The sequence below is a fragment of the Leptosomus discolor genome, chromosome 3 (assembly GCF_034619465.1).
Source record: "Leptosomus discolor isolate bLepDis1 chromosome 3, bLepDis1.hap2, whole genome shotgun sequence".
NCBI classification, from domain to species: domain Eukaryota; kingdom Metazoa; phylum Chordata; class Aves; order Leptosomiformes; family Leptosomidae; genus Leptosomus; species Leptosomus discolor.
In genome coordinates, this window is record NC_141393.1 from 18,501,979 (window position 1) to 18,529,396 (window position 27,418).

The 27,418-nt window shown below is 40.7% G+C and overlaps 1 protein-coding gene across 1 annotated transcript; it reads right to left on the reverse strand.

Annotated features, from left to right (window-relative positions):
- Positions 1-8,376: 8,376 nt before the first annotated feature.
- Positions 8,377-27,044, reverse strand: GOLGA5 (golgin A5). Its single transcript, XM_086462094.1, has 13 exons — positions 26,993-27,044; positions 25,464-26,079; positions 22,473-22,694; positions 21,211-21,430; positions 20,508-20,631; positions 19,538-19,741; positions 18,271-18,441; positions 17,459-17,587; positions 15,416-15,514; positions 13,227-13,452; positions 11,870-11,975; positions 10,520-10,583; positions 8,377-8,870 (listed from the first exon to the last, which is right to left on the reverse strand). The coding sequence occupies exons 2-13, from the start codon at positions 26,026-26,028 to the stop codon at positions 8,790-8,792; spliced, it is 2,211 nt and encodes a 736-aa protein (XP_086318220.1). The 5' UTR covers positions 26,029-26,079; positions 26,993-27,044; the 3' UTR covers positions 8,377-8,789.
- Positions 27,045-27,418: the final 374 nt, after the last annotated feature.

Genomic DNA, 27,418 nt, shown 5'->3' on the forward strand with positions numbered 1-27,418 from the left:
CAAAGAAACAGCCTGTGCTAAGGCACTAAACTATCAAGATCTAAGGGAAAAAATTTAACAAACAGCAGCAGTTGGTAATGCAAGCACCTAAATTTCCTGTCTGTGTCTTGACAAAGCTGCAGATTGAGTCATGTTTCCTGACATATTAATAAAAAGGTTCAGTGCGTGGGAAAGGGGGAACGGGTGGTGTTTGTTCCTGCAGAGGAAAAACAGAGAAGCACCTTGGAGTCCACAGAATTTTTCAAGCCTGTTTCTCTTTGCTTATTTAAGAGCTTTATTTTTTTATAATAAAAGCAAGTTTACAGAGATAGGAAGACAATAAAAGGCAGTGCCATTTCCTAGCTTGTTAGTGCTGGATAAGGGTGACAGGCTGGACAAAATCATCCCCGTCCATATAATTTTCCTTGTTTGATTGCTCACAAATAAACCAGTTTAATAAAGGCTCCAAGGTACAAGTGCCACATGGCCATATTGACAGGAGTGAGGGAAAGGAGAACACAAGAATCATGTTAGTTCTATCTCTGAGATTAATTAGCTAGATAAAGTACACATTTACCTTATTCTAGACAGAAAAATATAATTTACAGACCAGCAATTTAGGCAGGCACGCTGCTGCTAAAAGCCAGACCCAGCTGATCCTAACTCGCTGGAAAAGATGAGACCCACAGTCCGGCAAAGGATGGACTCCTCCTTGCCTCTGCAACAATAGCACACCGTGGTGAGGTTTGGACCCGCTCCTTCATCAGCTCCAGACAGAAGCAGCTTCACAAGATAGTGAGTCCACTTTAGTCCCCCTTAAGTATGTTTTCCCAGGACTCAGCACACCTGTATTTAAGAAGTCCACCACTGGGGATGTTTTAACACTGTGGTTTCACTGTAACTCACAAAACTTTAGCTGCACCAGAGGTCACAGCTGGAGGATGCAGCCTGGACCCTGCTGCCAGTATCCTGCCCACTGCTGTGTTGGCTGCCCCTCAGGACACCTCATCCTAAACACAAACTTGGGTCTTATCTTGTCAGAGGTCTGTCACAGTTTAAATCAAACAAGATCTGTCTTTATTCTCTGACAAACTGTAGCTTCCAGGCCATAAGAAACCACTGAACTAACATAACAGCTCAGTGGGGAGAATCTGACACACCCAACCCTAACCCTAACCCTCAGGTGAAGTTACATGACACCAGATTTCTTTTCTAATACCATGGTGTTAGTTGCTGAAATCAAGTCAACACTTGCCAGAACTTTTTAATGGTCAAGCATTGGGAAATATTTTTTTATAAACATAAGCCCTTATGGCAGGGAATAGATCAACTTAAGATGGTAAGGCCAAAATCTCAAAAGAATTCCTACTTAGGCTTTCAGAAGATGCCATGAGATATCTGAAGCACTAAGCAAAGTGCAGCCTTCCTGGGGGATCACCAGATGACATGTAGAGGAGTGTGTTGCTCAGACGCACCTTGAGTTTCAACAGCTCCATACTTGAGATCTTGAGGTTGGCACCAGCACCCTGGCATTAGTTTGGCAGGTGTGATGGCTGATGGGTTTCCTCTTCCCAGTGCTAAGGAGGATGGAAATCCAGCTTCCATGGGTCAACAAGGGTGCTGCAAACACCTTCTCCTCGCTTTGCTTGAAAGAGTCTAAAGAGAAAAATATACAAGGAAATGGATACCTCCATACTGCTGCTGATCTAAACCCATCACCGATGAAAAATGAAGCATTTGTTGTGCCTTCCTGTGATAAGGGAGGAGGCTGGAGTATTGTGTGGCCTTGCAAGAAAAGGCAAGGTATTTTTGTGATAAAATGAGAGGAAATCTTATCAATTTAATCTTATTGACTTAAAGGCACATATTTTGTCTATAACTGCAGAGGCCAGAGAAAGCACCAGATGCTTGAAACTGCCTGATTCTTCCAAGTGGAAATGGAGACAAAGAAACTAATAACTGCTGGGAAACAGTGCTGTTGTGAGCTGGTCCTAACCGTCCCAGAAACCTCCTTCACAGCCAAGCTCCTTTCAGCCTCCTCGCCACTCATTGTCAAGCACTCAGCTTTGGGTATAACATTTATGCTGGGAAAATCATTCCTAAAACTGTATTGCAACATCCCATGCCAAGCTATTTTGGGAATAACCTGAGCAGGTATTTGACTCAACTTTTTCTCCTCCCCAGAACACAAGGTGTTCCAGGGTTTTGTACTAAAAAAACAGTAAATAAATACAGTAAATGCTAAAAGATTTGATGAGGTGAATGTTTCTGAGTGGATGCACCATCTCATCCTGCTGCCTCCACAGCGCTGGGGATGGGCAAAGCCGGCGCAGGGCAAGGCTTGCCCGGACGTGGCAGCGACGGGCTTCATCGCTGGCTGTGTTTGCAGCCCAACCTGGGCTGTGAGTGGGCAGCCCCTACCAAAGCAGCAGCTGCACTGCTTGCTTTTATTAAAGTCTTTCATTGCATAATTGATCTCTGCATGAACCCTTGGGAAGCAGCAGGTGCAGGAAGTTCAAATCGATGCTTTCAATAACCTTGGATTAATGATAAATAGTCATGTATAACTGATACAGGTGATCACACAGCTCCGCTTTATGCTTATGGAAATGTCTGCTCTGGCTGCAAAGCTGGGACTCCAGTCCTTGGACAACCTTTATTTCCCTCCCTGACCCCACAGGCAGAAGCAGGATTTTTAGCCTGCAAACAGGCCCCAGCTGTGCCCAGCCCTGGTGAGTGTTCAGCCCCTGGGTCCAGCAGCAGAGGCAGCATCACCCCCATCTCCTCAGCACTGCTTCTATTTCCAGCTTGGAAGCAGAAGTTTGGACAACTTCCCCTACTGCTATTCTGCAAAAATGCCATGTGCAATTAGACACACCCCCCCCGTCAAGGTAAGGCTTTACAGCCACATGTCACAGATGAACTGGGCATGTCTTGGTCCCTGATACCCTACTGCCTGCCACAAGGCGGCCGCAGATGGGGTCACTTGAGATGCCGGACTGGCTGCGTGGGGTCTGGCAGCAGCCTGGGGAAACCAGCCTCCATGGGGCCATGGCGACATGCCTGCAGACCAAGATGCCTTCCACCATCCGCATGGCTCTCTGGAGGAGGCGGCACAGATGTGGCTCTGGGAAAGCAAAGCTTTCATTGCTTTTCTGAAGTAAATGCTGCGAAAGTTCGTATGTGAACAGCTTGTGGCCAGCTGAGTGTCCCATAAAGGTCAAAGTTATGGCCCACTATGTTAGCAGGGCCCAGAAGAATCAAGACCTCTCAAAACAAAACTCAAGATTCCTTCCTTCAGGTGCATAAATAGGTTTTTAGGAGATCCCACTTGGGAAAGTCTCGATCCACATATCCAGTTGGCATAAAATGGTAAGCAATTCAAGCTGAGCTGGCTTTATTGTACAGTGAAGCTTTGAACATCAGCATGAACAGCTGGGAAAATACTGATCTCTGTTTCACCCGCTGCATCTGTGCAATCTCCCATGCTGTCACAGCAGGAGTGAAACCAGAAGGCTTCCTCTCAGCTTGCCAGGGATGCTGCAATGGAGATGGGACACTCACAGGCACAGATCTCATCGAGCACCTACCTGTTTGGGCAGAAAGCTGGCATTTTCCATCTCTCAGCCAGCAGAACATGTTTTCAAATTACAAATTAAACACTAACTGTAAATCATCATGTTTTCTTGCCACTAAAGATACCACGCAAATGTCTTCAACAAGTGTCTTAATTTTTTAAATAGAGCAATTTAGGACTTAATTACTGTTTGAATTTACACAGAAAAATTATCTCTATTCCAGGTTGCTGCGACGCCCTGGTGTTAGGGTGATATTTTCTTTATAAGCTTTTGAGTAAAACATACCAAGTGCATTAGCACAGGACTGGAGAAAATGCTGTCTTTGATAATGTTCCTTTTCAATATGAATGCCAAAACAGACTACTTGTCTGTGTGGAAAAAACAACATTCACTCTACCCTTTTCCTCCAAGCCCAGACCTTTTCTATATCATATCAGGTATTTTGCTGCAATTGATTAATTACAGCTTTGGTAGCTGTAGCGAATGAGAACACCCTTTTCTTATCACAGACCTTTACCAAACACACCTCCTTGATTTTGCAGGACATCTGGAGCCCATCCACTTGCTGCGGCAGAGCTCAAACTCCTGCTTATTTGTGTCTTCCTCCAGTTTCTCTTCAATGAATGTGGACTCAAACTACAATTTGCCTGATTTGAACTGAACATGCAAACATCAAAAGCTGCATATACAACATCTGTCTGAAAAGATTTAAGTTTCAGCACACGAAAACTCAGTTTTAGACAAAACACCCACCAATGCTTCTGATTCCTTGATTAGAAAAGCCTAAGTCATGGCACAAAAAGGTCATTCCTTCTCTTTTATTCTCTTTTATTTTCTCTTACATGAGATTTGACCTGTCAGGCCTTTAACCACATCATTAGCAGAGTTTTTTAATCATAAATCAATAGCTTTTGTTTTTTCCCTCCAACTTGAAAAAGCGTCTTTGTGCTCCCAGCCCAAGCTTTTCCTCCACCTTGATTCACTAACACCTTGGATCTATTCAACAGTCCACAATTCCCCAGTTCCTTAGTGTAGTACTGCATGCTTTCTCTGAACAGCTTCCACTTGCTCCTTGATGCACTAGCATTTAATTCAAGCTATATGGGCAAGAGGCAAAATTAGGTAGGGAGAGCTTGAAAGACTATTCCACTATTTGTGGAATTCAGTGGTGGGGTCCCGTTCTGCCAGCAGCCCAACATTGGGTACCACAAGACACAGATTAAATTCATGAGTGCATATCTGAAAGGAAACTGTGTATCTGAGAGAATTATTTATATGAGTGCATGCCCATGGATGCCTGTTTGAATAATGCAGACAATTTGGGGAGCTACTATTCATCTCATAATTTCTGGTTTGCTGACATCTGTCTGCCTGTTTCCAAGTCAAGGTTTTCTAAACTCAAGCCAAAGGGCAAGATGGTAACATACAGACGAAAGCAACTGAAATTCTAACGTGTTCTCTGTATTATTGATAAAAATTGCCTTACAGTTTCACAGTTAAATACCTAGCAATAAATTCACAGCAAATCTTACAACCAGGCTGCATTCAGACAGCATAAGAAGGAAGAAGAGATCCATTCTCTGTGGTAAAGCAACATCTGCCTCATCTATACTGACGAGAAATTAGTAAATTAATTACTGTGCAAGTCTGATTTCCCCCTTGTTAATGTTATCTGCAGTCAAGCAATAAAGTAACTTCCTTTGTACAGGGTCTTGGTATACATATGGCTGACCCAGTGCAGTAGATAAAGCACAGAGATCAGATATCAGCAAACCAAGGCGGCAAAGAAGAGTTTGTTGCCACACAAGGGCTTGTGACCCAAATCTGGCACTGAGCACATCTACCTAATTGAACATGTACCAAGATGACCAGTGTCTGAAAGAAACAGGCTTTTTCTAGGCTGCAAAATATCAGATAAAGAGTAGTCTTGCTCTCATACCCATCCCTGCCTCCCTCTGCAGCCTCCCCCGCATGAGCGGCTCTCACCCTCGCCTGTGGTCTGCCAGCTGCTCCCCTGGAGGGGACATCTCCTCTCACCCCCTTCCAGAAAGGTGGCACAATGCAGTCTGTCTTTCTGACCACAACAAGGAAACTAAGCACAAATGGGAAGTGGAAAAATAAATATAAATAAATAATCTGATGCTCCCTAGCACCCCTCTCTGTTCCTCATTTTTCATGTTTTTGGCACTTTCAAGGTGTACCCTTGGTACCTGGAGCAGTTTCAGTCATGGAAGAAAGGAAAAGAAAAAGGACTTTTCTTCAGCCACACAATAGCCTATTGTGCTCTCAAGGCAATGAGATACAGCAGCTGGGAGACAGACATTCCTATTTTCTGTGAGTTATTATGACCATTTATTTTTGGTGCTAGGCTACAGAGCGTGGAGAGATAGTAAAATAATTTTAAAACCCCTAAATTGCTACGCTGAAGTCAGGGTACTTTAGCTGTCTGGTAGTACGACAGTCCCTCAAGAACAGGCTTGGCACTTGATAGATCCTCCCACCATTAAGAGAGAGGCTAACAGAAGCTTCTTGTTCGCTCCAAAGCCATCTGTTCAGTACGGCAACCTCCTGACACCAGTACAAGCTGCTTGTTGAACTGGTGTCCTTACGTCACCTTTGACCCGTAGCTGCGGCGGACTTCGCGAATCTATACAGACATCGGAGCCCAACGCTGCTGATCGGAGGCTGGACGTGTATATTCATTTATATTCAGATAGACTCTGCCACCTGGTCTGGTGTGTTCTTGCACTGCACCACGTGCAGCTTATGAAAGCGAATTATGGGGGCAAAAATCCAGTGTTCAAACAAAAGCTTTTAGTTCTTTGTGTTTCTCGTATAGCTCTGAAACAGTTTAACGCCATAATAAAGGCATTTCATACTCTTCCAAGAGAGCTTTAAAGGTGCCTACATAAAATGTACCATAGCCTTTAGGGGCACAGTAGCGTTTGTTTCCTCATGCCATGTTACTCTCCACACTGAACAGCCCTTTGTCTGGAAATGCAACTATAAGCTGCCTACTTCCAAGTTTTTTACTAGGTGGAAACACACATTCACAGCTTGGTTGTTAACGTCGCACCTTTTTAAAATCAGAATATAATCAGGTACGCAAACGGCTGTGCTCTTCTTTTACAAGTATTAAAAAAAAGAAAAATAAAATTAATAGATGCCAATGACGGGAATGGAAGTTGCAACAAGAGAAGTTGTGTTATACATTGTTTCATGGACAAGGAATAAAACCAGAAACATCTTGGCAACACGCACAGAGGTCAAGAGCACAGGGCTGAGGCTACTCAAGTGCCCTGCACTGAAGACACTGTTCTCAACTCCAAGACATCATGGGGGTCAGCACTACATAAGCCCCAACTGACAGTGGAATACAAGAGACTAGTCCAAAGGCAAAAGTCAGCAGGAATCTTCCAGTGCTCACACCTGTAAAATTTCTGTGTAAAACCTGGAAGAACTTAAGAGAATGCTCATGTATGATAAAGGGTTTTAGAAGCACTGTAGTGGTTTTAGTGAGTTACAAAAAAAAAAAAAAAAAAATTGTGGATTCCAAGAGGTGATCTGTAAAAAAAAAAAAGTATTAAAAAAAAGTGAAGGAAAGTGACAAAAAGCCAGGAAGAAAGCAAGCAAGAATAGATGTGCAGTTAGTGTGATGTCAGCAAAGCTGTAAGGGGTTCATACCACTAAGAATGTTCCCCTCAAATTGTCACAGTATACTGGAGTACCCAAAGACTCAGCGGTTTGGAAGTTTTCAATTTAAAAAATGCATGTGTATAGAACAAGACGGTACAAAGGACCTTACCTGATCTCCTCCTACAGCAATCAGCTCTCCCCAGGGTTCAAAAATGGCTTTAATATCAGAATTGAAAACAGGAATAAGGCAAAGTGCAGCAAAAGTGACAGAGGGCAGGGACACAGCTTACAGTAAATGCTCTCTTTTATTACTCAGTTCATCAAAACATTTCAGTTTTCTCTGCAGGACCTGAATCAGAGCAGCAATACAGTCATTTGTGTACTGTAACATTCCATAGGAGCTCACATGACAGACCTCACGCACAGGCCCCAACACTTAGTGCGTTCAAGTCACATGAAAACCGAACCATATTGTTAAGAGCAGGAGTGACAAATTGCTTGTAGTCATCTTCTCATTACTCAGCTTTGAGCACCACACAAGAAAACAAGATGTTTCTTTGGGAAAGAAAGTGACCTTGTAGTATTATGAATTAGAATTCATAGCTACAGAATGGCGCGGTCTAACAACAGAACTATTACAGTAGGTTTGGTTTGGTATTATGGGGTTTACGATAAATATTTTATGAGGTTTGTTTATTAGTATATTTGGTAAGTGTTTAGATATGAGAAATTTTTGATGTTTTGACAGACTTTGTATAGAAATAGTTTTAATTAAGTACCCAAAGGTTTAGAAAATAAATATTCCGATGAATATAAGATCTGATTAAGACACGCAGCAATGGGAGAGGTATAAGAAAATGAAGTTAAAATATATAAATTTCAAGTGCAAAAAGAAACACCATTATTTCTAAAGAGTTTGAACCTTCTTCTCAAAACCACCTCTCTCCCTAATAAAGCTAAAATACCAGCCCACGAATAGGCAGTGCCACTATTCAGCTGGTAGGGAAGCTACATCTATTGCACTAGAAGTACAAAGCTAAGAAGAATGCATAATATTTTATTTTTAAACTTATTTACAAAAAGATATTGCACCGATCCACTGTTCTTTTTTTCAGTTTAACACGTTAAGGAAAATCCTATTATTTACAAAGTTAAAAACAGAAGTGCAAAAGCAGACTGAAAGTAACCAGAAAGAATAAAGTTTATTTAAATTGCTAAGTACAGTTTATTACCTGACCACAGCCCACATCCAGTATGCGCTAAATTAGTTTGGATCACGTATATTTGTAATGTCAGAAACCTTTGCATTTCTCCGTAGGTGCAACCCTTCCTTATCTTTTACACTAGCCACCAGAAGGTCTACGTAAAACACAAAGGCTAATCTTAGCTTAACTTAACAGCTTTATTTCTCCAGGAAAGTGACGCTCCTTTAGGTAAACTGAAAAAGCTACATAGTATTATACACGTATTTGAAAAGTAGTGATCAATCAGGCTTGATGGTTTTCATTCTTCCTAAAAACCATGACGAAAAGTTTGCTGATATTTCAGGACTGATTATTCTAAAGACATTGCCGGTCTGAATTAATTAGCCTCAGTCTATCTGCCACTGGGACTGTCATGATGCATTTCTGGGGTGTAGGTAAGGAGAACAATCATGACCCAGAGATGAAGCAATGCCTGGGAAAAGAAAAGAAAGAATTAACTTACCGGCACTGACAGTCATCGTTCACAGGAGCAGTAAATATGAGAGCTCTCAACGAGAGCTAATAAAACCTACTTTTGTCAAAATATCTTGATTAAATATTTTTCATATTATTCAGATACTCCTAAAAAAAATTCTTATTTGCACAATGAAATGCTGAGTCAGATTCTGAAGCAGCCATTTGCAGAAAACTAAAGGTTTTACACAAAGTTTAGCAAAACTAAAGCAGCTTGGTTTCCAACAGGTTTATGTCCTCCGCCTTCTCTTCCCCTCTGTGCCCCAGCAACTCCAGCTGTTCTCTCCAACATCCAGCACCCAGCCAGGACGTTGTGTGATCTGCCCCAAGTGACTGGTGAGCCAGTGCTCCTGTGCCAACTGGCCAATACCAGACTGCCAGAAACAGCCGAGTTCCACTTTCCTGAGCGCAGGCTCTGAGCTGAGGTGCTTTTGTGAACTGTTTAGGAAAGTTAATTCTCATTCAAATTTGGCTGAAAGTATCCAATCAGAATAGAAGTTGCTGGGGTGCAACAAAGGAGGTAACTGACAGAATACATAAGCCGCACTTCCTTAAAAAAAAAAAAGTTCAAGTTACAATAATCATAGTCAAGGTTCAAGCTGAAAAGGGTAACAGCCACCGACTGCCCCATACACAGCTCCTACGCAACCAGCACCAAGTTTCACTTCAGACAGCAGCCTAGATGGTAGAAGTCTTCAGTGTTTTGGTACAAAGCATTTTATTCATATATTGATAAGTCTAAGTCATGAACAGGAAGAAAGAGAGAGGTTCGGAATTAAACAGCCCTGTTCCTTCCAGTACCTAATAGGCTGGAAGAAGCAATGGCGGGGGGAAACTGTCATTTCCCTTACTCATGTGTGGCTGCCTGCCCTAGACCCTGGAACAGCAACAGCTGTTCTTGGAAACTCTCCTCAGAAGAACCATTACACCTTCTCAAGCAACATTTTTTTTTCCCATTTCAAAGACTCAAAGGCTCAACTTGGGGAATATTTTGAAGCAGGGTAGACTGCACACCTTCCTTACCACAGGTCACTCAAACTGACAGACATCTGCCCTCCAGTGGAAAATAGAGGAATTTAATTCTTATCATTTGCAAGTCTGACAATCTCACCTGGTATGGATGAGCAGCTTCCTACTATTTGTTTAAGTCTAACAAGAAAAACTTTTCTTGCCACTTTTTCAGCTACTATAGAAGCGTGATTATTAGTCACTGAACAAAAGTGAAGTGCCAAATACCAAAAAAAGCTCTAACAGATGTCATTTTCCTAAATGAAGTGCATGCAAGCGTGGTGGGTTAACCTTGGCAACAGGTCACTATTATTCCGTATTTTAGTACCACAACTCTAGTTTTACAGTGTTTTAAATGGTAGTTACATAAACGTCTTTAAGACTGCTGTACTAAGAATTCCTGGGAAAAACTGGCAACTGCCAAGCAACATGACTCTGAAATGCTGTTATGCAAGTACTATTTAGTCCATGTTACAAAAAAATACACTGAGTTGTTAAAGTTAATGATACAGCCTTTCGAACATCAAACATCTTGCAATTTAAGTAGTATTACATGAACTGGCTATCTTGCATTAAACTTCTTAAAGAAAGCTTACTCACCATGTAAATGATGACAAAGACCCTTGCTATGGGATACCGCCTTAGAAAGATTCCCAGCCGAATGCTACCCAAGTACAAGAGAAAAACAAAATGCACAAGTCAGCACTGGGCAATAAATGCCTGTTCCTCTCATTCCAATCACCACAAACTCATAACCATCAGCTGGTATTACACACATGGCTTTGCTTATGACTTCATGTATTCAAAACATTAAATGGAATGAGAAAATTCAGAATTCAGACCATAAAACATACTCTCCTAAGTTTTTCTGTTACATGCTAGGCTCAGAGCTTGTGAAAAAGAGCTAAGACTCAAGAGCTGTGCAGGTATTTTTGAAGTCACAAATATGCTATATATTTGTCGAATTTTGTTACTTGAGGATCTGTCACGAATCTTCCAAAAAGATTCAAGCAACTAAAACCTTGGATTCCTTTGAAAAATCTGATAGATCACTAACTACCACTCTGATATTTAACTCCATGAAAAAGACATGGGTTTTCCAAGTTTACTGCTACAGGCTACCAAGCGCCCTGCATTAGACGGGTGCTCAGCAGCGTCGGGTAAAAACCCCACGCGTGGACTGAAGTACCTACGATACTGCCAAGTGGAGCCGAGTTTCAAACCATCACATATGATGGGTCCCAATCACAGAAATCCTGATATGCTTCACAATGAAATGAAAGTACCATGGAAGTACAAATTCCTTTCTATCAAGGTATTTTGCTTTCCAAGGATTAAAAAGTATTACCTAATGTTGTTTTCTGTTGGCATTTGACTCAAGTTTTGGAGCAGACCTTTGCTGTGAATATCGACAATTAACCTAACTGCTCAGAAGAGGCATCAAAGCAAGCCTTTTGCTGGATCCAGAATAATTTTTGTTTACTAATCCCTCAAACGGATTATCTTTCAGGGTAAACAGCTGCACTGGGTCAGAACCCAGAATCTCGTCTTCATCAGGATGCCTACACAGGAGTAAAAGACGACCTATGGTACTCCCCCACTAACACACTCCATCACAGACACAGCCAAAACCTCTGAAAGTAAATAAGGTAGAAGACGGTAATGAAAAAGGTTTGGGTTTTCTGTACATAGTTCAGTGACCCTCTTGTATCAAAACCTGCAAGAGCATTGTTTGAACAACTGACTATAATTTGCAAAAGTCCAAGGATATTAATATCAGAGGAAAGCAGAAGTGAACCAGGTCAATACTTAGTAATTTATACCCTACTTTAGCTTCGTTATTTTTTACTTTTACCTTTACAGAAGCAATTCAAAACAGAAGGTGAGCCACCTGAAAACTGCAAAAGGATTCTAGTCATCACAAAATGCATTCCCTTGGGACGCCCTTACCTGAACTGATCTATACTACTGGCAGCCTTGCGAACTCTGCCATACATTCCTGCCATGTTAGTATCCACGTCACTAAACAGGACAGGGACATTACGCATACGAGCACCTATTTGAAGGGAAAAAAGCAAAAAATCTCATTAGTCTAAAAGCAGCTCTGTTTAAGTAAAACACATCAATAGTGTATAACAAAGATCTACAAAAATAGTGATTAATTTGATTTGTTAGTGACATTTTGCTGGGGCCAGAGGAAGTGTTCTGAGGGCAGGATTCTTGACAAACAAGTCAAATGTTTCTACAACTTAGCATATTTTTAAAATTCATTTTAGTTCACTAGATTGACATCTCAATATTCAATTCTATCATGTAATAATAATTCTATCATTAGGTGTAAAAAATGATGGGTTTGATACTGTCACAGTTTCTCCATTTGCTTTTACTTCTCATACAGTAAAACTTCGATAGCATTTCCGATCCTAACTTGTATATTCCAAAAATTTCTACTTTATTTCCATTTTTACTGTGTATCAACTTTATCAAAAAAAGATTCTCAGATAATGTTCCCTTTGTGCAACTAAACTTAAGGTTACTGAAGTTACTTAAAAACAAGTCAAAAGAAAATATATTTCTAATTTGCTAGTTCTCGTGCCTTATTTATTTACAAGTCTTTCATAAGCAGAGAATCAAGTCTGGATTGTCATTTTACAGCTCTTAGTAACTGTTGATTGCTTTTAAAGTTACTTGACATATACCAAATTACAAACTTTGACTCTGAAAAGTAACATCTCAAAGCCATGGATCAGCTGCTGAGGTTCTCCTAAAGATACAGGATGATCGCTACACAGTATAGACAAACCAAACTCAGCAGAACCACCACACTTTAAGATGCTTTTCAAGAAAAACAGAAAGCAAGGAGGAAATTGATTTTGACTAGAATGCTGATCAACTCTCAAAAGAAGTATCCCATTCTTGCTCACCTCCCAAACCTTTTTTTACAAGAGAAGCCTTACTTATATCCTGCTTCTGACATCCAGTTTAAACCCCAAAAGACAGATTTGTTTGCACCCGTGACAGGACTTAAAAATATGATTGTTCCAATAGTGCCATAGTATTGAGAATTAAAGATTAAGTTGGCTTTCTTAAGTTTACTTTAAGTCATTTACACACAAAAAGGAGCTTCTACTTAACTACGTTTTACGACACTGGCTGCTGTTGACAAGGTCTCTGGCACAAGCTGCATACTTTCAGCTTTTTTTTTTTCCCCTTATAAAGTCACTCTTTCGGGGAAAGGCATTAGGAAATATAAAAGCCTGAACTGCAGAAAAGACAGAGTTTTAAAGCATTCTATTTCCTTATTTACCTTCAGCACCGTCAATGCCTGCCATATTAATGGAAGGTCCATTAGTACTAGTGCCTTGGATAGCCTTCAGCTGTTGCTCAAGTCGTTCCAGTTGATAGACAAGGGAGTTTTTCTCTGTGCTCAGGCTCTCTAACATGGTTTGCTTCTGAATTAGTGTTTCTGTCAGCTGATGAAGCCGGTTTTCTAACTCTGTCTGACTACTACTACTTAGAGCCTTGTTTGTGAGCTAAAAAAAAAAAGGCAAAGAAAAAAAACAGAGTAAGTTCAAAGTCTGACCAACTGACATACTACAAAACTCTAAAAATCTAAGCCCTCCAAGAACCAAGTTATCCCATCCCAGAATTCTTAAAGGATAACACTACCAAAGTGATCACCAATGAGCACAATAAAGAAGAAACTTCCTTTCGACAGTTGCTAAAATAAGATTTTATATGACACAAGAAACCCTATGTAAAAGTGTATTCCTACATTTTCCACCTCTAATCATACAAACATTTCTGTATAATCATAAGTTTGATCACAAAAATCAATGCTCTGCCTCAGAGCTGAGTTTAAACGGTAGGCATGGCAACAGCAAGATAATCCAGTCTGCCTATCATACTTGCAACTTCACAGAACAAGTGAGAACATAGAATGTTTTCAAGCAAGGAAGGAAAAACTCAGTACAAACAGGGAGAATTTGATGCCATTCTACTGGAAAGTTTGAACGAAAGTGGTGAAGATGCAGGATACGTTGCAGAAGAATTGAGGACCACTGAGGCAGAAAACATGACTGTGCTAGCAAACAGAAACTGCAAGGACAGCAAAGGAAGACATGGATCATGTAATTCAATTTGCAAAAAATATTTAAAGCCAAAGGGAATCTCCAGATTAGCCGTATGTGCAACAGCTCCTCTGTTCACTACAGTCTTGGACCTCTGCCACTTGTAGCATCATACACCACACAGATATAGCTTCAATGATGAAAAACCAGAACCAGCAGGAACCAGAGGCAATGAGGTATCAAACACACGAACCAGACGCGACGCACCGGGGCAGGTGCAGGTAGCCCTGAAGCCAGCATTACCAGATGGATCATCCGCCAACAGGCTCAAGAAATTTGTATCGCAACACGACAATTTCCAAGTCCTCTGACACTTGAACTGTCCAGCTGACCATAGGTGACTCTAAACTATCAATTTATCTACATACAGACTATTGTTCATTATGCTAATTTACACAAACGAGGCCTATGCCTTCATGCTGCCTAAGGAGACTGTGGGGGCTGACAAGTATCAGAAGGTTCCAAAAGGGATTAGATTGTTTCAAGGAAAACAGGCCCATAAACGTACTGGTGGGACTTGGTAGGGACTTAAATACTAACGTCCCTATTTCAACAACTGCTGATGCTGAGCGAGTACAAGGGAGTGAAGAAATTGCCTGGGCTCACATGCTGGCCCCATGGCCACCGTCCAAGACAGAACAGTGGGCCAGACGGATCACTGAGTCTGTAGGACGTTACTTATGTTTTTATACCCATTTAAAAGGTTCTTTGCAGAAATCATGATGACCTAGTCAAGCGCCAATGACTTTTTTATAGTTTTCACAGAATCACAGAACAGTAGGGGCTGGAAGGGACCTCTGGAGGTCATCTAGTCCAACCTCCCTGTCAGAGCGGGTTCATCTACAGCAGGTTACACAAGACTGCATCCAGGTGGGTTTTGAATATCTCCAGAGGAGACTCCATAGCCTCTCTGGGCAGCTTGTTCCAGTGCTCTGTCACCCTCAATGTAAAGAAGTTTTAACTTGTGTTCAGACGGAAATTCCTGAGGAAAAAACCTGCCTGGAGTCTCTTTCCCTGGAGATATTCAAAACCTGCCTGGATGCAGTCCTATGCAGCCTGCTCTAGGTTTGTTCTTTCAAAAAGAAGAATGTTGATCCAGCACCACCCCAGTAGGTCTAGTTGGGACACAAGTTGATTTTTTTCCCCCTGAAGACAAAAGCACATGCAAATATAAATTAAGCTATCTACCCACGGTTCCCTTCTTGTACTCCCTCCACTCAGAACTCTATTCTGTATTGAAAACAAGTACATTGTAACTCACTAGTAGAGCCTTTATGTATCTTTTGTACAGTTTAATCAAACTAATAGTTCTCACCACTGTTTTCATAACTGAAGGTGATAAAGTTGTTTTCTGTACACACAGTACCTGGTTTCTGAGCTTCTGAATTTCTTCCTCTCTGTCTTTTATTCTGCTTTGCAACGTATTCTTTGTTCGATACAATTCTTCTTCAGTATAATGGAGTTCCTATAAAATATATCACAAACAAAAGATTTTATACGTATATGTATTTTGAGAGACATTCTCTCACCTAGATTCATAGTAGAACTCAAGAAGGCAATATGCTGCAATCAAATAGAAACTGAAATTTAATCTTACTTAAGTGTTTGGCTAGAATGTGGAAAAAAAAAATAAGAGAGCTCAGTATAAAGACACAACCTACAAGACTTATCAAATTATTTTGTGGAGACTGACCACAAATAAATATTAATCCATACTATACTAACAGCCACACGATTTCATTGGGACGACTGTTTACCCTTCTTATAATCTCACTGTTTATTATACTGCTGGCTTGAAATGATGTCAATAATGTAACTTAAACAATTAGGAAATACTTTGAGGGGCAGGGGGGGGAAATCTGTATTCCTAAAATAAACCCATCAATCTGAGATACCATTTTTTAAAAGTATTTAAAAACTCTCAGCATATCTATCTATAATTCTGTATAACACAGATCTTCCTTTAACGTTTAGGGTAAATTAGCATAACAGATGTGAAAGTGGAAGGAATATTAGTAGGGGACAACTTACTGAATAGCAAATCTAACCATAGCCTTTGTTACTCCCATGATTTAGAGGCTATTTTAACTCCAACTTAAAGACCTGTCATCCTTATCTTTTAAATTAAGACAGTCTTCAAGTCACAGTATTACTTCAGCTGTCACTTGCTACAGAAAACAGATAATCTATTGTCCCTTCAAACCATCAGATGTACAAGAAATAACACCTCTACTTATTTTCCATCTTCAGTCTCAGAAACCTTACGGCAACAGTTAAACGAACTCCCAGATAGAACAGACCGTAATTGTATTAAGTATCGATGCACATGATTACTTTAAAAGCACATGTAAACGTGTGTCATCAAAAGAAGAACTTTAGATTCTGTAATAACTGACAATGCCTTTTTTTTTTTAAATTCACCTCAATTTTCTATATGTACTATTGACTTAAAATATACCACTCAGAAGGGCAGGAGTAACAAAATACAATTTACCATCTGCTTTGATATAATAAACATCAGCTATCCATCAACAGCAGACCTCAACTTCTGCCTTTTAATTAGTTCAAGCTGCTAGCATCTCATTAAAATGTAATTTCTGGAAGGACAGATAATCCTATAAGATAAATTGTTCCTAGAAGACACAGTATATTCTCCTGCTTTCCTCATTATTAAGTCTCTTTACACAAGCTTTTTCTTACAGAAAAATTTTGAGTTGGGTGCAAAGCATTTGTCTGAATTCTACTGAATAATAAGTTTGTTCACATGAAATACGAGTTTGCCTTTTCTTCCATCTTTTTAGCACAAAACTGCTTAAATCAAGAGGGAGTTTGCTTAAAAAGATGACACGATCTGTCAAAATTCAGTAATATAGTTTTATCAGTAATTTGTCTTATAGGGCATTTTGGAAGTAACAACATTTAGATACAGAACGGAGTCACAAGTGCATTAAAAACCCATAATCTATGAATTGGTACTACAACATTATTTTACGAACTAAATCTTACGTAGTAACCAAGTACAGGAAATTCCACAGTAACCATCTTTAGTGAATGAGTCGGATATAAATAACTGTTACAAATGTTACTACCGCCCTCTTGCTTGATTGTTCCCCTGCTGAATAAAATTTAAGATCAGGATCAACGTTGTGCACTCCCTAGGGCCATGTTTATTCTTTAATACATCAGCGAGATCTCCGTTTACCAGCCAGAAGACCCCGTCCTTGCTTAGTACTGGTTGCGCTTTGTTTGGCCTAGTGAAATTCATCAAGTTTTTGGGGATTTCTCTGGAATACTAGACAAGAAATAACCCAAATACTCTATCAGCTACTCTCTCATTAAGCCAAATGCTTTAGTGATGACACCACATGAGGCCTAAAGCAAGACCAATCAGCTTTCAAGAATTCCTTACCTGTTTTTGCCGTTCCAGTTCAGCTTCTGCCTCTTGCTTGGCCATTTTAAGCGCTGCTATTTGCTCTTGTAGGTCTTGAAGCTGCTCCCTCACTGACTCAGCTTCGCTTACCTGCTGTGTCTCCATATCCTGAAACGAACAGAAATGTTACCACTTCACTAACATTCAAACAAAAGTGTCATCTGTCATAGGTGTCAGAAAAAAAAAAAAAAAAAAAAAAAAAAAAAAAAAGAGTTGTATCTGCTGTATCTGCAATATTGCTTCAAAGGAAAATGAAGGTGAGTGTGTATTGAATAAATTACATTTGGTCATTTTATACAGAACATTTTTACTAATACAGTAATAAAATAATGCATTTTGTGAACATGAAAAGCCTCCACTTTTTCCCTTCTACTGTCTACATGCTAAAATGTATAAAGCAGTCTTGCGTGCAACTGCTGGGTGAGCCAATTATGCCAGCAGATTACTCGGATTACAGTTGCTGCAAGGATTAGTGGCCCTTGCAGAAAAGCATATAGGTGATCCTGACAGGAATCACCATTGGAAAGAAATGCTTCCCTCAAAAGGAGCACAGAGCAGTGAGGGAAGAGGGAAGTGGTATCTTCAGTACTCTTCCCACATTACCTGACGTGGTGAGAGAGAACATGGAAAGAAATGGGGTATCACTAAGCAGTTGTCTCACAGTGAGCAAGAGCTGGCTTATTTTAATACTAGGTCAAATAAACATTAGAAGCAACAGCCCTGAAGTATACAAGAAAACAGTCCTTTGTGCATGGTTAACTACAAATACACGTGCAAAGACCCATAGCTACCTGCAGCTCTGTTCTCATCTGCTGTATCTGCCCCATTAGTTTTTGTATTTCTTCTCTCTGAGTGTCTCGCTCATGTCTCAGTTCTTCCAGTTCCATTGTGCTTGCAGTATTGCTGTCCAGGCCTTCAATACCAGAGCCTTCTTTTAAGCTGTTTATCAACTTTTCTTTCGACTGAAACAATAAATCAATTATAATATTATTTATTGCAGTATTTAACAAGTGCTCAACTACAATACACCAAAATGACCTTGCTCTAAAATTCCAATGTAGACATACAGTAAAAGAAGTGCTTTATTTTTAGCCAACCTAATAATGACCTCACACATTTTAAAATGAAAATGCTTCCCTACTGATAATTTTTCTGACTTCCTGTATGCCATGAGACTGGGTTTACTGAAAGCCTGTGCTCCGTGAGGAATAGTACAGCTTTTGTCTTAAGTGCCTGGAATGTTAAACATGTCATGGATAACCATTTTGGCTTTCCAGCTACCATAAGAGAGAAGACGGACACTAACAGAGACTAAAGTCAAATCTGACCCCCTTTCAGCCGATCCCTTCTCCTGCCAACAAAGCCAAGTGAGAGCCAAATACAGCAATAATTCTTCTGGGAAAGAAGATGAAAAAAACCCCCAAACCTGTTCTTGGATATCAGACTAAATTAATTATTCTAAACAGACACCTTTATCTTCGACATTTTACTAACTTTTTTATTAAAAAGACTCAAATTGACCATGTTTGCATTTGGTATCTTTGACAACTTAAGTAGCATAGAACTCTGCACAAAATACCTAATTTTTCCATGGCTTATTTAATGTTGATCACATGCTACCTTTCAGAACATATAAAAATATCCTCCTTGGTTTACACTTGAGTATCCATTATATGCCTCAAGCAGAACAGAGCAATATTCTTGCCTCAAGAACAGTGGGTGAGGAACAAACTGTAGGTTCCATCTGTTTATCTATTTGCCTAAGACTAGACTCTTGGATGCGTAACACACTGACAGATGTTGCACAGTAAGCGCAATGGTTTGCTTGGATTTTCTTTTAAGTTCAGGACCTGAGCTTCCATTTAAATTACTTAATCTGTAAACTTAAATTTACAAAATGCGGACTGGTAGTTGTTCTGTATAGGTATCATTATAGATACGCCCCAAAATATATTACAGATCACATAAAAACCCCACAAATTAGATTATTTGAAGCTAACACCTTAAAAAAAAGTTAAGTGTGCAAATGAAGCTGGATTTCTCTACAGAAATGCTTACTTGGAGTATGCGAGTAGCTTTCTGTTTATAGTCTGTCAGCTCCAGTTTTGCAGATTCTAGGTGGTTTTTAGTTACTTTGACTTGCTGCTGAAGCTCATCTGCTCGCCTCTTTTCATCTAAATACTTTCTTTCTGCTACAGTTATCCCTTCTGCCAAGTTCTGACGTTCTGCTTCCATTTTACTTAGACGAGCAGCAAACTCATTCTATTAGTAACAAAGAAACAATACTTTGTTTGTAAACACAGTCTCAACTTTAACCTAGAAAGGAAAAAAGAAAGTTTAAAAGCAACTACACGCGACACAACACCTCATATCTACCACCTCCAACTTAAAGGTGCATTAGTGCTATATGGAAAGAAATCCTGCTTATTTAAGTAAGTGCTAAATAATACCAGTAAAAATATGCATTTGTTTTCCTCACCAGAAATAGTGAGCAAATAACAATCTGCCTATTATTTACATTTATTTGGTCAACAAAAATCAAGCTTTCCCCTCAAAAAATATTATCAAATGTAGTCTGCCATATTTTGATGTACTTTTAAAAAAAAAAAAGATGCTGATAAAGATTTTCAAAGATGCTATTATACATAACAAAGGCCAAGAAGTGATCGTCCAGCTCAATATTCTTAAGATTACATATTAAAACAGTGTAACAACACAGCAGGGAAAATTAAATTGATTACTGATTCAGTTTTAAAACTGAATGTTTTAACACTAAAGTTAGCATAAAAAACCAGTAAAAATTATCAGCATTAATCCTCAAAAACTTTTAATCACAAAGCTTTCAAAATAATGTAGAAGTAGTAAACCAGCATCACAAGGATACTTGGTGCAGCAGCCAGCACATCCTTCCAAGCACTCAGTACCCTGAACAGGAACTGAAGTCAAGGGGAAGACAGAGCAGTTGGAACCTCACAGATTTGATCTCAAAAGTAGAGTCTGAAACCCTTCCTTAGTCTTCATGTCTAACCTGCATTTGTTTGTAACTTTCTTGCTCTCGCTTGAGTGCGGAGTCTGCATCACGCAGCCTCTCTTGAAGCGTTTGAAGGGCTTGATTTTGCAAACTGCTCCCTTCACTGTGGTCTTGTATTATCCTGGAAGAGACACATACGTATTAATCGAATGAGAAGTCGTCCAGTGTGATTTTCAGGTAGAAATATGACCACCTGGTTTTCACACCAGCTTTAAAAATTTACCCAGTAAATTATTGAACATGGCCGGCTACAGGTGCGAGGCCTGGAGTTCGTGACTCATGCATCTCCTCCCTGACCTGTATTCTGGAGTATCCAATTGCCAGTTCATACCCCAGCACCAAGACAAGTCAGAAAAGTCTTTGTATTTGTGGATAAGCAAATGTATTTTTCAAGACAAAAACATTTTTCTTGAGATCTTCAGCTCCAGGCCTCTGACACAAACATAAATACTTTATACAAAATAAATTTCAATAATCAGGTGACAATTGCCCCTGTTTAATAGTCATTTGCCCTGTTTCCACTGCCAGCCATTATATAGCTGGCTCCAAGCAAACTTTAATCCTCATATTTCAAATCTTGATACAATCCCTTTCCCCACTAGTTTATTCATTTTTATTCTTAAAGAGACTAAATTATCTACCTTGAATTTTCAAACCTACTAGTATTTGCAGAACTATGAAGAATGAAATTATGAAGTACCGTGATTTTTCACTCTGCAATGCTTCCAAAGCTTCCGTCCGAGCACTTAAGAGCTGATCAGCTTCTTGCAACCGTACTTTCAGCACAGCTAACTGAGAATCCTTGGCACCAACAGCTTCTGTCAGATCATCAACTCGAGCTCGAAGTTCTCTAACCATCCTGTCACTCTTTGAATGGTCAACATTCCACTTCTCGACCCTTTCCCGCGATTTGTTCAATTCTACAAGGTAAGAAGTTTCTTTGAAGTTTATAAAAGTAAGTACTGCAAGGTCTTGTAAACGTTAGGATGCAAACACCACATTTCTTAAAGAAAGATATTAAATACAACGAGTTGAAGCTAACACTGAAGCTTTATGAGCTACCAAGAAGTATCAAATGTCAGAGCACGACCCATGAAATTTTGCAGGTAATCTCAAAACAAGCATTTCATTTTGTGACACACTGCAGTTGACAAATTTTACCTGCTCCACCCCTTGCAAAGGCCTACTGTCCAACACCCCTGTGCGAGCAGGCCTTTGGGAACCCCTGCATAAAGCACCTAGTTCAGCTCAACCTAAAACACAGTGCAAAGATACACCAGTGTTGAAATAATGCCTGAATACTTACCGAGGCTTCAGTAAGTAAATTGTATACTGAGCTGAAACGGAAATTAAAATTCTTTGACTCATATGGTTACTTTGAAAAAGAAGTGGTCCCTCAGTTGTATGCCTAACAGTGGCAGTGTGCTCTATCATTTAAGTGGGTTTATATTCACATTTTTTATATTTGTCATTTCATTTGGCTTTGAAACAGCTAGTGAAGTCATACAAAAATACTAAATTTTATATTTTTACCGTCAGTTTCTAGGCATCAGAGATTATAGCCTACAGCCAGAAAGTTGTCAGATTTTGACGTATTTAAAGGAATTTACTCATTTAAAAAATAAGTATTTTGCAACGGCCTTTAAAAAGCAAGGAAAATATTTTAATGCTGTTAACATTCGCTAAAACTGTTTTTATCAGATGTAAGTTTTGGAACTAACTTGACTGCATCATTTTAATCAACATTTGTGTTATCTTTGTAGTTGAACAGGCCTATCAGTTTCTCCCAGCTCATCATTCTGAAACCAATAATCATTTTGCTTGGTAACTCATACGTGCAAATTTAACTAGAAAGATTTTATTATAAATACAAAACACTAACATAGAAATAGCAGTTCTAATGTTTTCTAATTCATTAGCATTTTAGTAATATGTTACAGTTTAGTTTCCAAATCACAGTACCTTCTTGTGTTTCTTTGGATCTCTGAATTAATGAAGCCATTTCCTGATTTAAAGACTGAACTTCATTCCGCAGCAGCTGATTCTCCAGGCGAAGATTGGAGAGCTCATGTGATTTTAAGTCATCATTAGCTGAAAGGCTAGGATTAGTTACTGCACTTAGTGATGAATCCTTCACGCCATCCCCTTGTGCTCCCAGTCCAGAATCTGAACTGTCTGGAGTTTCTGTACAGAGAGATGTAAGTTAGAACTAACATACGGATTTGTAAGTTGCCTTGATACAGACAGCAGTTCCACGTTCTGCATCAGTGGTTAAATGCATAATACAAAAATAAAAAAAAAATAAACTCCATTAAAATAGCTTATACTGAAATGGAATATGGAGCTACTTCTCCCAAGGGCCTTGCACAAAACAGAACTATTATACAGTACACATGCATCATGCAGCAGTTTTGTTAACCCTGCAAGACAAGACACGGAAGTTATAAAATTTCTTATTACATCAATGTCAAATTTAGGATTTCAAAACACTATTACTTTTTTATGACTATGCTGCCCAGAGATGTCTTCAGAAGATGAGAGAGTAACAGAAAACATTAAATACACATAGCAACTAACTAGGGGAAGTTTTAGTACAAGTTCATTCTGGTTTTCCACTAAGATTTTGATTTCGAGGATGTAAATTTTATTTTTAAAAATCTGTTCAGATGACTACACTTCATCATTTTGATATTAAACTTAAATATGTAACTTAGCCACAAAAAAAAATTTAAGAATAATTTCAGTCAAAACATCATCTTGCTGATAGTTCTCCATTAATATTTCTCTCAAAGTATTTTTTCAAAAGCACTTTTACTATGAGAAATCGAGTTGCAGTGATTTGAAGCAGAAGCAGTGATCTTCCCTTTCTCTAATGAAAAATTGTAAGATAGATATACTCTGTGAAACTGGTAACAGCTTTCTGCCAATACAAATGGCAATCTCTAGCTTATGGAAACCAAAATACAGATTTCTATTCATCTTTTTTAAAAAATCTTAAAACCTCAGTGAGAACAGTAAGGGAACTCCTGGCAGCAGTCTGAACAACAGTCCCTTGCAGGGAAGGAGCAACCGAGAGCCTTTCCCCGTCAAGCACAAATACACACAGAGTGTCCTGGATTAATGCTGTAACAGTCCAGCGTGCAGGCAGCTGGAAGCTTTGCAGCAGTGTTAAGATAAAACAACACAGCATGCAATGAGCAAACAAGCAGGTGATCCAAAAATACCACTTCTGCATTCAGTATGTCCCAGATGAGTAACTGCTGAAAATCCAGGGGGACAGACTGCAACTAATTCCAAGCAAGAGTGCAGTTTAGCTGTCACAATGTTATTTACTTCACCTGGTGATCACCAACCAACCTGTTCCACCTTTCCTTGTTACCACTACCACCCAGAGCCCAGGGAGCTGGGACAGACTATTACTTCTGAACAACACCACACCGACAAGTAGCAGCAGTGACAGCAACATTTCTTCCATGTTTTCTCAAACGCCTTTCCTATTTAAATTGCTCTAAGAAGTGTAATTTCCTCCCTTTTGATTCATTTACAAAATTTCCAGGTTATCTTCCTTCATTTGTCTGGAAAAATAGACTAATGAAGCTAACAAAGCAAGAAATTAGCCATTTATAGCACATATTAGATTACATGCATGGGAATGTACACAGTATAACATTGTTTTTGTCTATAGCTAATGTATCACAAGCTACTTCAACAGATGCTATACAGAACATTTAAATGACACCAATATATCCATACAATCAACTTTGAAACTAGCGTGCTCAAACCCAATATTGTAATTGTGTGCTTCCTCCTTTGGCAACTCTGCAACGCAAACTCCGCACAAAAATCCTCAGAAGAAAATTCAACAGGGCACACTGAGCAAAACAAGTATGTTCCTTAAGCACCATTGAGCAAGGCCATGCAGCCTTGTTGATTACAGCCTTTTAGTCTTACATATTTGAATTATTATTATTATACCTTATTGAAAAGCTACAGACCCAGAAATATTAAATATTCACATCTTTGGCAATTATCCCTTTTTACATCTAAAACTTTTCAGAATACTTAATGTACTAAGTAAAAAAAAATGGCATTTACAATGCTTTACATGCTCAAAGCACTGAACAAATAATAAAGTATTTAACTATATTATTAAGAAATAATACACCCATTTGCTTCAATTTTATAGAATAAACAGCAAAGTATCACATCAACAGCAAGGACTGAGTATAGATTGGACAGTCTGACAGCAAACACAAGTTCCTGACACTTCCCAGCCACATTCTTCTTTGCATTGGCTTGAGAATAGCCCCCACTTTTGACCATCTGGCCAGGAGGCTCTTTCAGGCACCAGATCTAGACTGCAATAATGAACTACTTCTGGCAGACTCCAAAGGCTTGTATCTATCTAGCTCTCTCATGCCTGTAGCTCTACCATAGCCTATCCACATCCAGCTGCCCACCCTGCAGGACAACCAAGTTTGACAGCCTACCCTTCTTCCACGGTGGAACAAAGAAAACCTCACATCACCTCACATGGTGCACTGGGCAACAGTCAACACCATCTACCAGCCCATGAAAGTCACTCACTCTTGTACATGGCAACAACAGGTAAGGGCCCCTGAGGGATCATACACATGCAGTAGCACCTGTGCTTCTAAGTGGGGATGTATGGGGCTGATGCAAAGTTAGGTCACAGCTTAGGGAAGTCAAGGTGAGGAGTAGCAATGAGGTCGATCGAGATCACAAAAGATTTAGGTAGTAATTATGCAGCTTGTCAAACCAGTGTAGTATCTAAGAATATCCCAGTGATGAAAAAATGTTAAAGACCCTGCCGTACTCCACACATACTACTACCACTAAATGATTCATGAAGTGACAGTAAATCCATTACCTAGCCTTACCCTAGGCATACTTGGGTTTTAAATATCTCTAGGTTCAATACTATTTAACTACCATTGCCTTGGCTCCTGATGGAATTATCTTCAGCAGTTTTTGCACTCTGCGTACTGGTAGACACAGAACTAATGCTTGAAGTCCGAGAGTGATCTTGAAGAACAGGTGCCTTGCTCTTCTCTTTTTTAGAGTCCACCCTTCCATTAGGCTCTTTCTCTGAACTATTGAGAAAATCAAATAGCAACTCATCATCAGGTTCTGACTTTTTTCTTCTCACAAAATGTGAGGCAGCTCTGGGTGTGGAAACACTTTCTACTGAAGAAGCAACCTCCGAAGATGTCCTACGTGCTGGTTTAACATTTGCCGTTCCTGCCAGGATTGTGGCCTTTTGATGTTTAATATTATCGGCTGCCGAGGAGATGTAGGCTGCTTTGGATGACGTCTGATATTTCAGTTCTCCAGTATGCTGGCGCAATTCAGAATATTCATTGGCAGAGTCCAAATTCTTATTGTCATAAACTACACTGCTTGCTGTGTCTTTTTTGCTCAGAGCTGATGCAGCTCCTTGATCAACTCTGTTGAGGAGATCCTCTGCCCTTCCAGCAAGATCAGCAAGCCAAGACATGATGGATGTCTATTGATAAACTATATAAAATTAAAGTTTCAGGACGACATGCTGCAAAAAAACATAGAATGATTACAAATCAGACTGGTGTTGATAAGGCAAGATGTATGGGTTACCTAAACGACTGTTGTGTTAATCTATTAATGCTGTAGTTATTTTAATACTTCTCTCCTGCTCGCTTGGTATTTCGCTGTTTCGCTAACTGATGAAAAGAAACCAAATCAGTTCCCGAGGAAAACAGGCAAGTCTTAGCTATCAGACCCCCAGATCTGTTTCTGGTGTCAGCACCTGCTACAGAGCATCCAGCCTGCTAACCAATCCGAAACAATAATAGGAAATAAAGTCTACTTGCACCTGACAAAACCAAACTCTGTTGGAGAAGGAAAAACGGCCAGACGCTTATTACAGGAAGAGATAACAACAAAGCCTTAGATGTTTGGCCTGCAGATTCACAATCTGGGTGAGAGAGAGGAACTTCTCACCAACAAACTTGGCAGCCTGCTGTCCCTTCTGTGACACCATCACGGGGGACAGCTGCGTGCCTTCAATTGCAGCAAGGGCCCCCGAGACTACACAGGCGACCTGTGCCTCCATCCCAGCTGCCGGGAAGGGCTCCTTCACCCCAGGGCAGGCTTGGGGAGGGTCCTTTGACCGAGCACACCCACAGCGGGAAGGGGCCTGCGCCTCCATTCCCAGCTGCCGGGAAGGGCTCCTTCACCCCGGGGCAGGCTTGGGGAGGGTCCTTTGACCGAGGACAGAGCGGGAAGGGGGAAGCACAGAGGCAGGCGAAGCCGGGCGGGAGGGCGACGTTCAGGGCGGCCGCTGCCCCCCCCCTCCCCGCCCCCCCTTATGCACGGCTGCCTGCCCCCGGGCCCTGTCCCCGGCCCGGCCCCCCCCCCCCCCCCCCCGCCCCCACCCGGCGGCCCTCAGGAGCGGCGGAGGCCTTAGCACAGCCCGGCCTCACCTCCTCCCAGCGCGGGAGAGCCCCCCCGGCCCGAGGGGTGTCGTGAGGGGGAACGGAGAGAGGGAAGGGGGCGTCGGGCGGCGACCGTCACTGCGAGGCCCCAGGCCGGGTTCCGATGCTCAACCCCATCTTCCGGCAGACGTGGCCGCCTTCCGGGACGCGAAGCGCAGGCGCAGGAGGAGATGAGTGAGGTGGCAAAGCGCGTCAGGCCCCGCCCCTCCCACCGGCCGGGGGGCGGGGCCATACGGCCCCGCCCCCCGGCCGGTGGGAGGGGCGGGGCCTGAGCCTAGGAGAAACTACATGGGGAACTATATGGGGGTTGTGGGTGCTGCTCTCCCCAGTTTGGGAGAAATCAGAAGCCTTAACGCCCAGGCTCACCCTTGCCCTGTTGCGAAATCCTTCCCTGCGCGACGGCACTCACAGCAC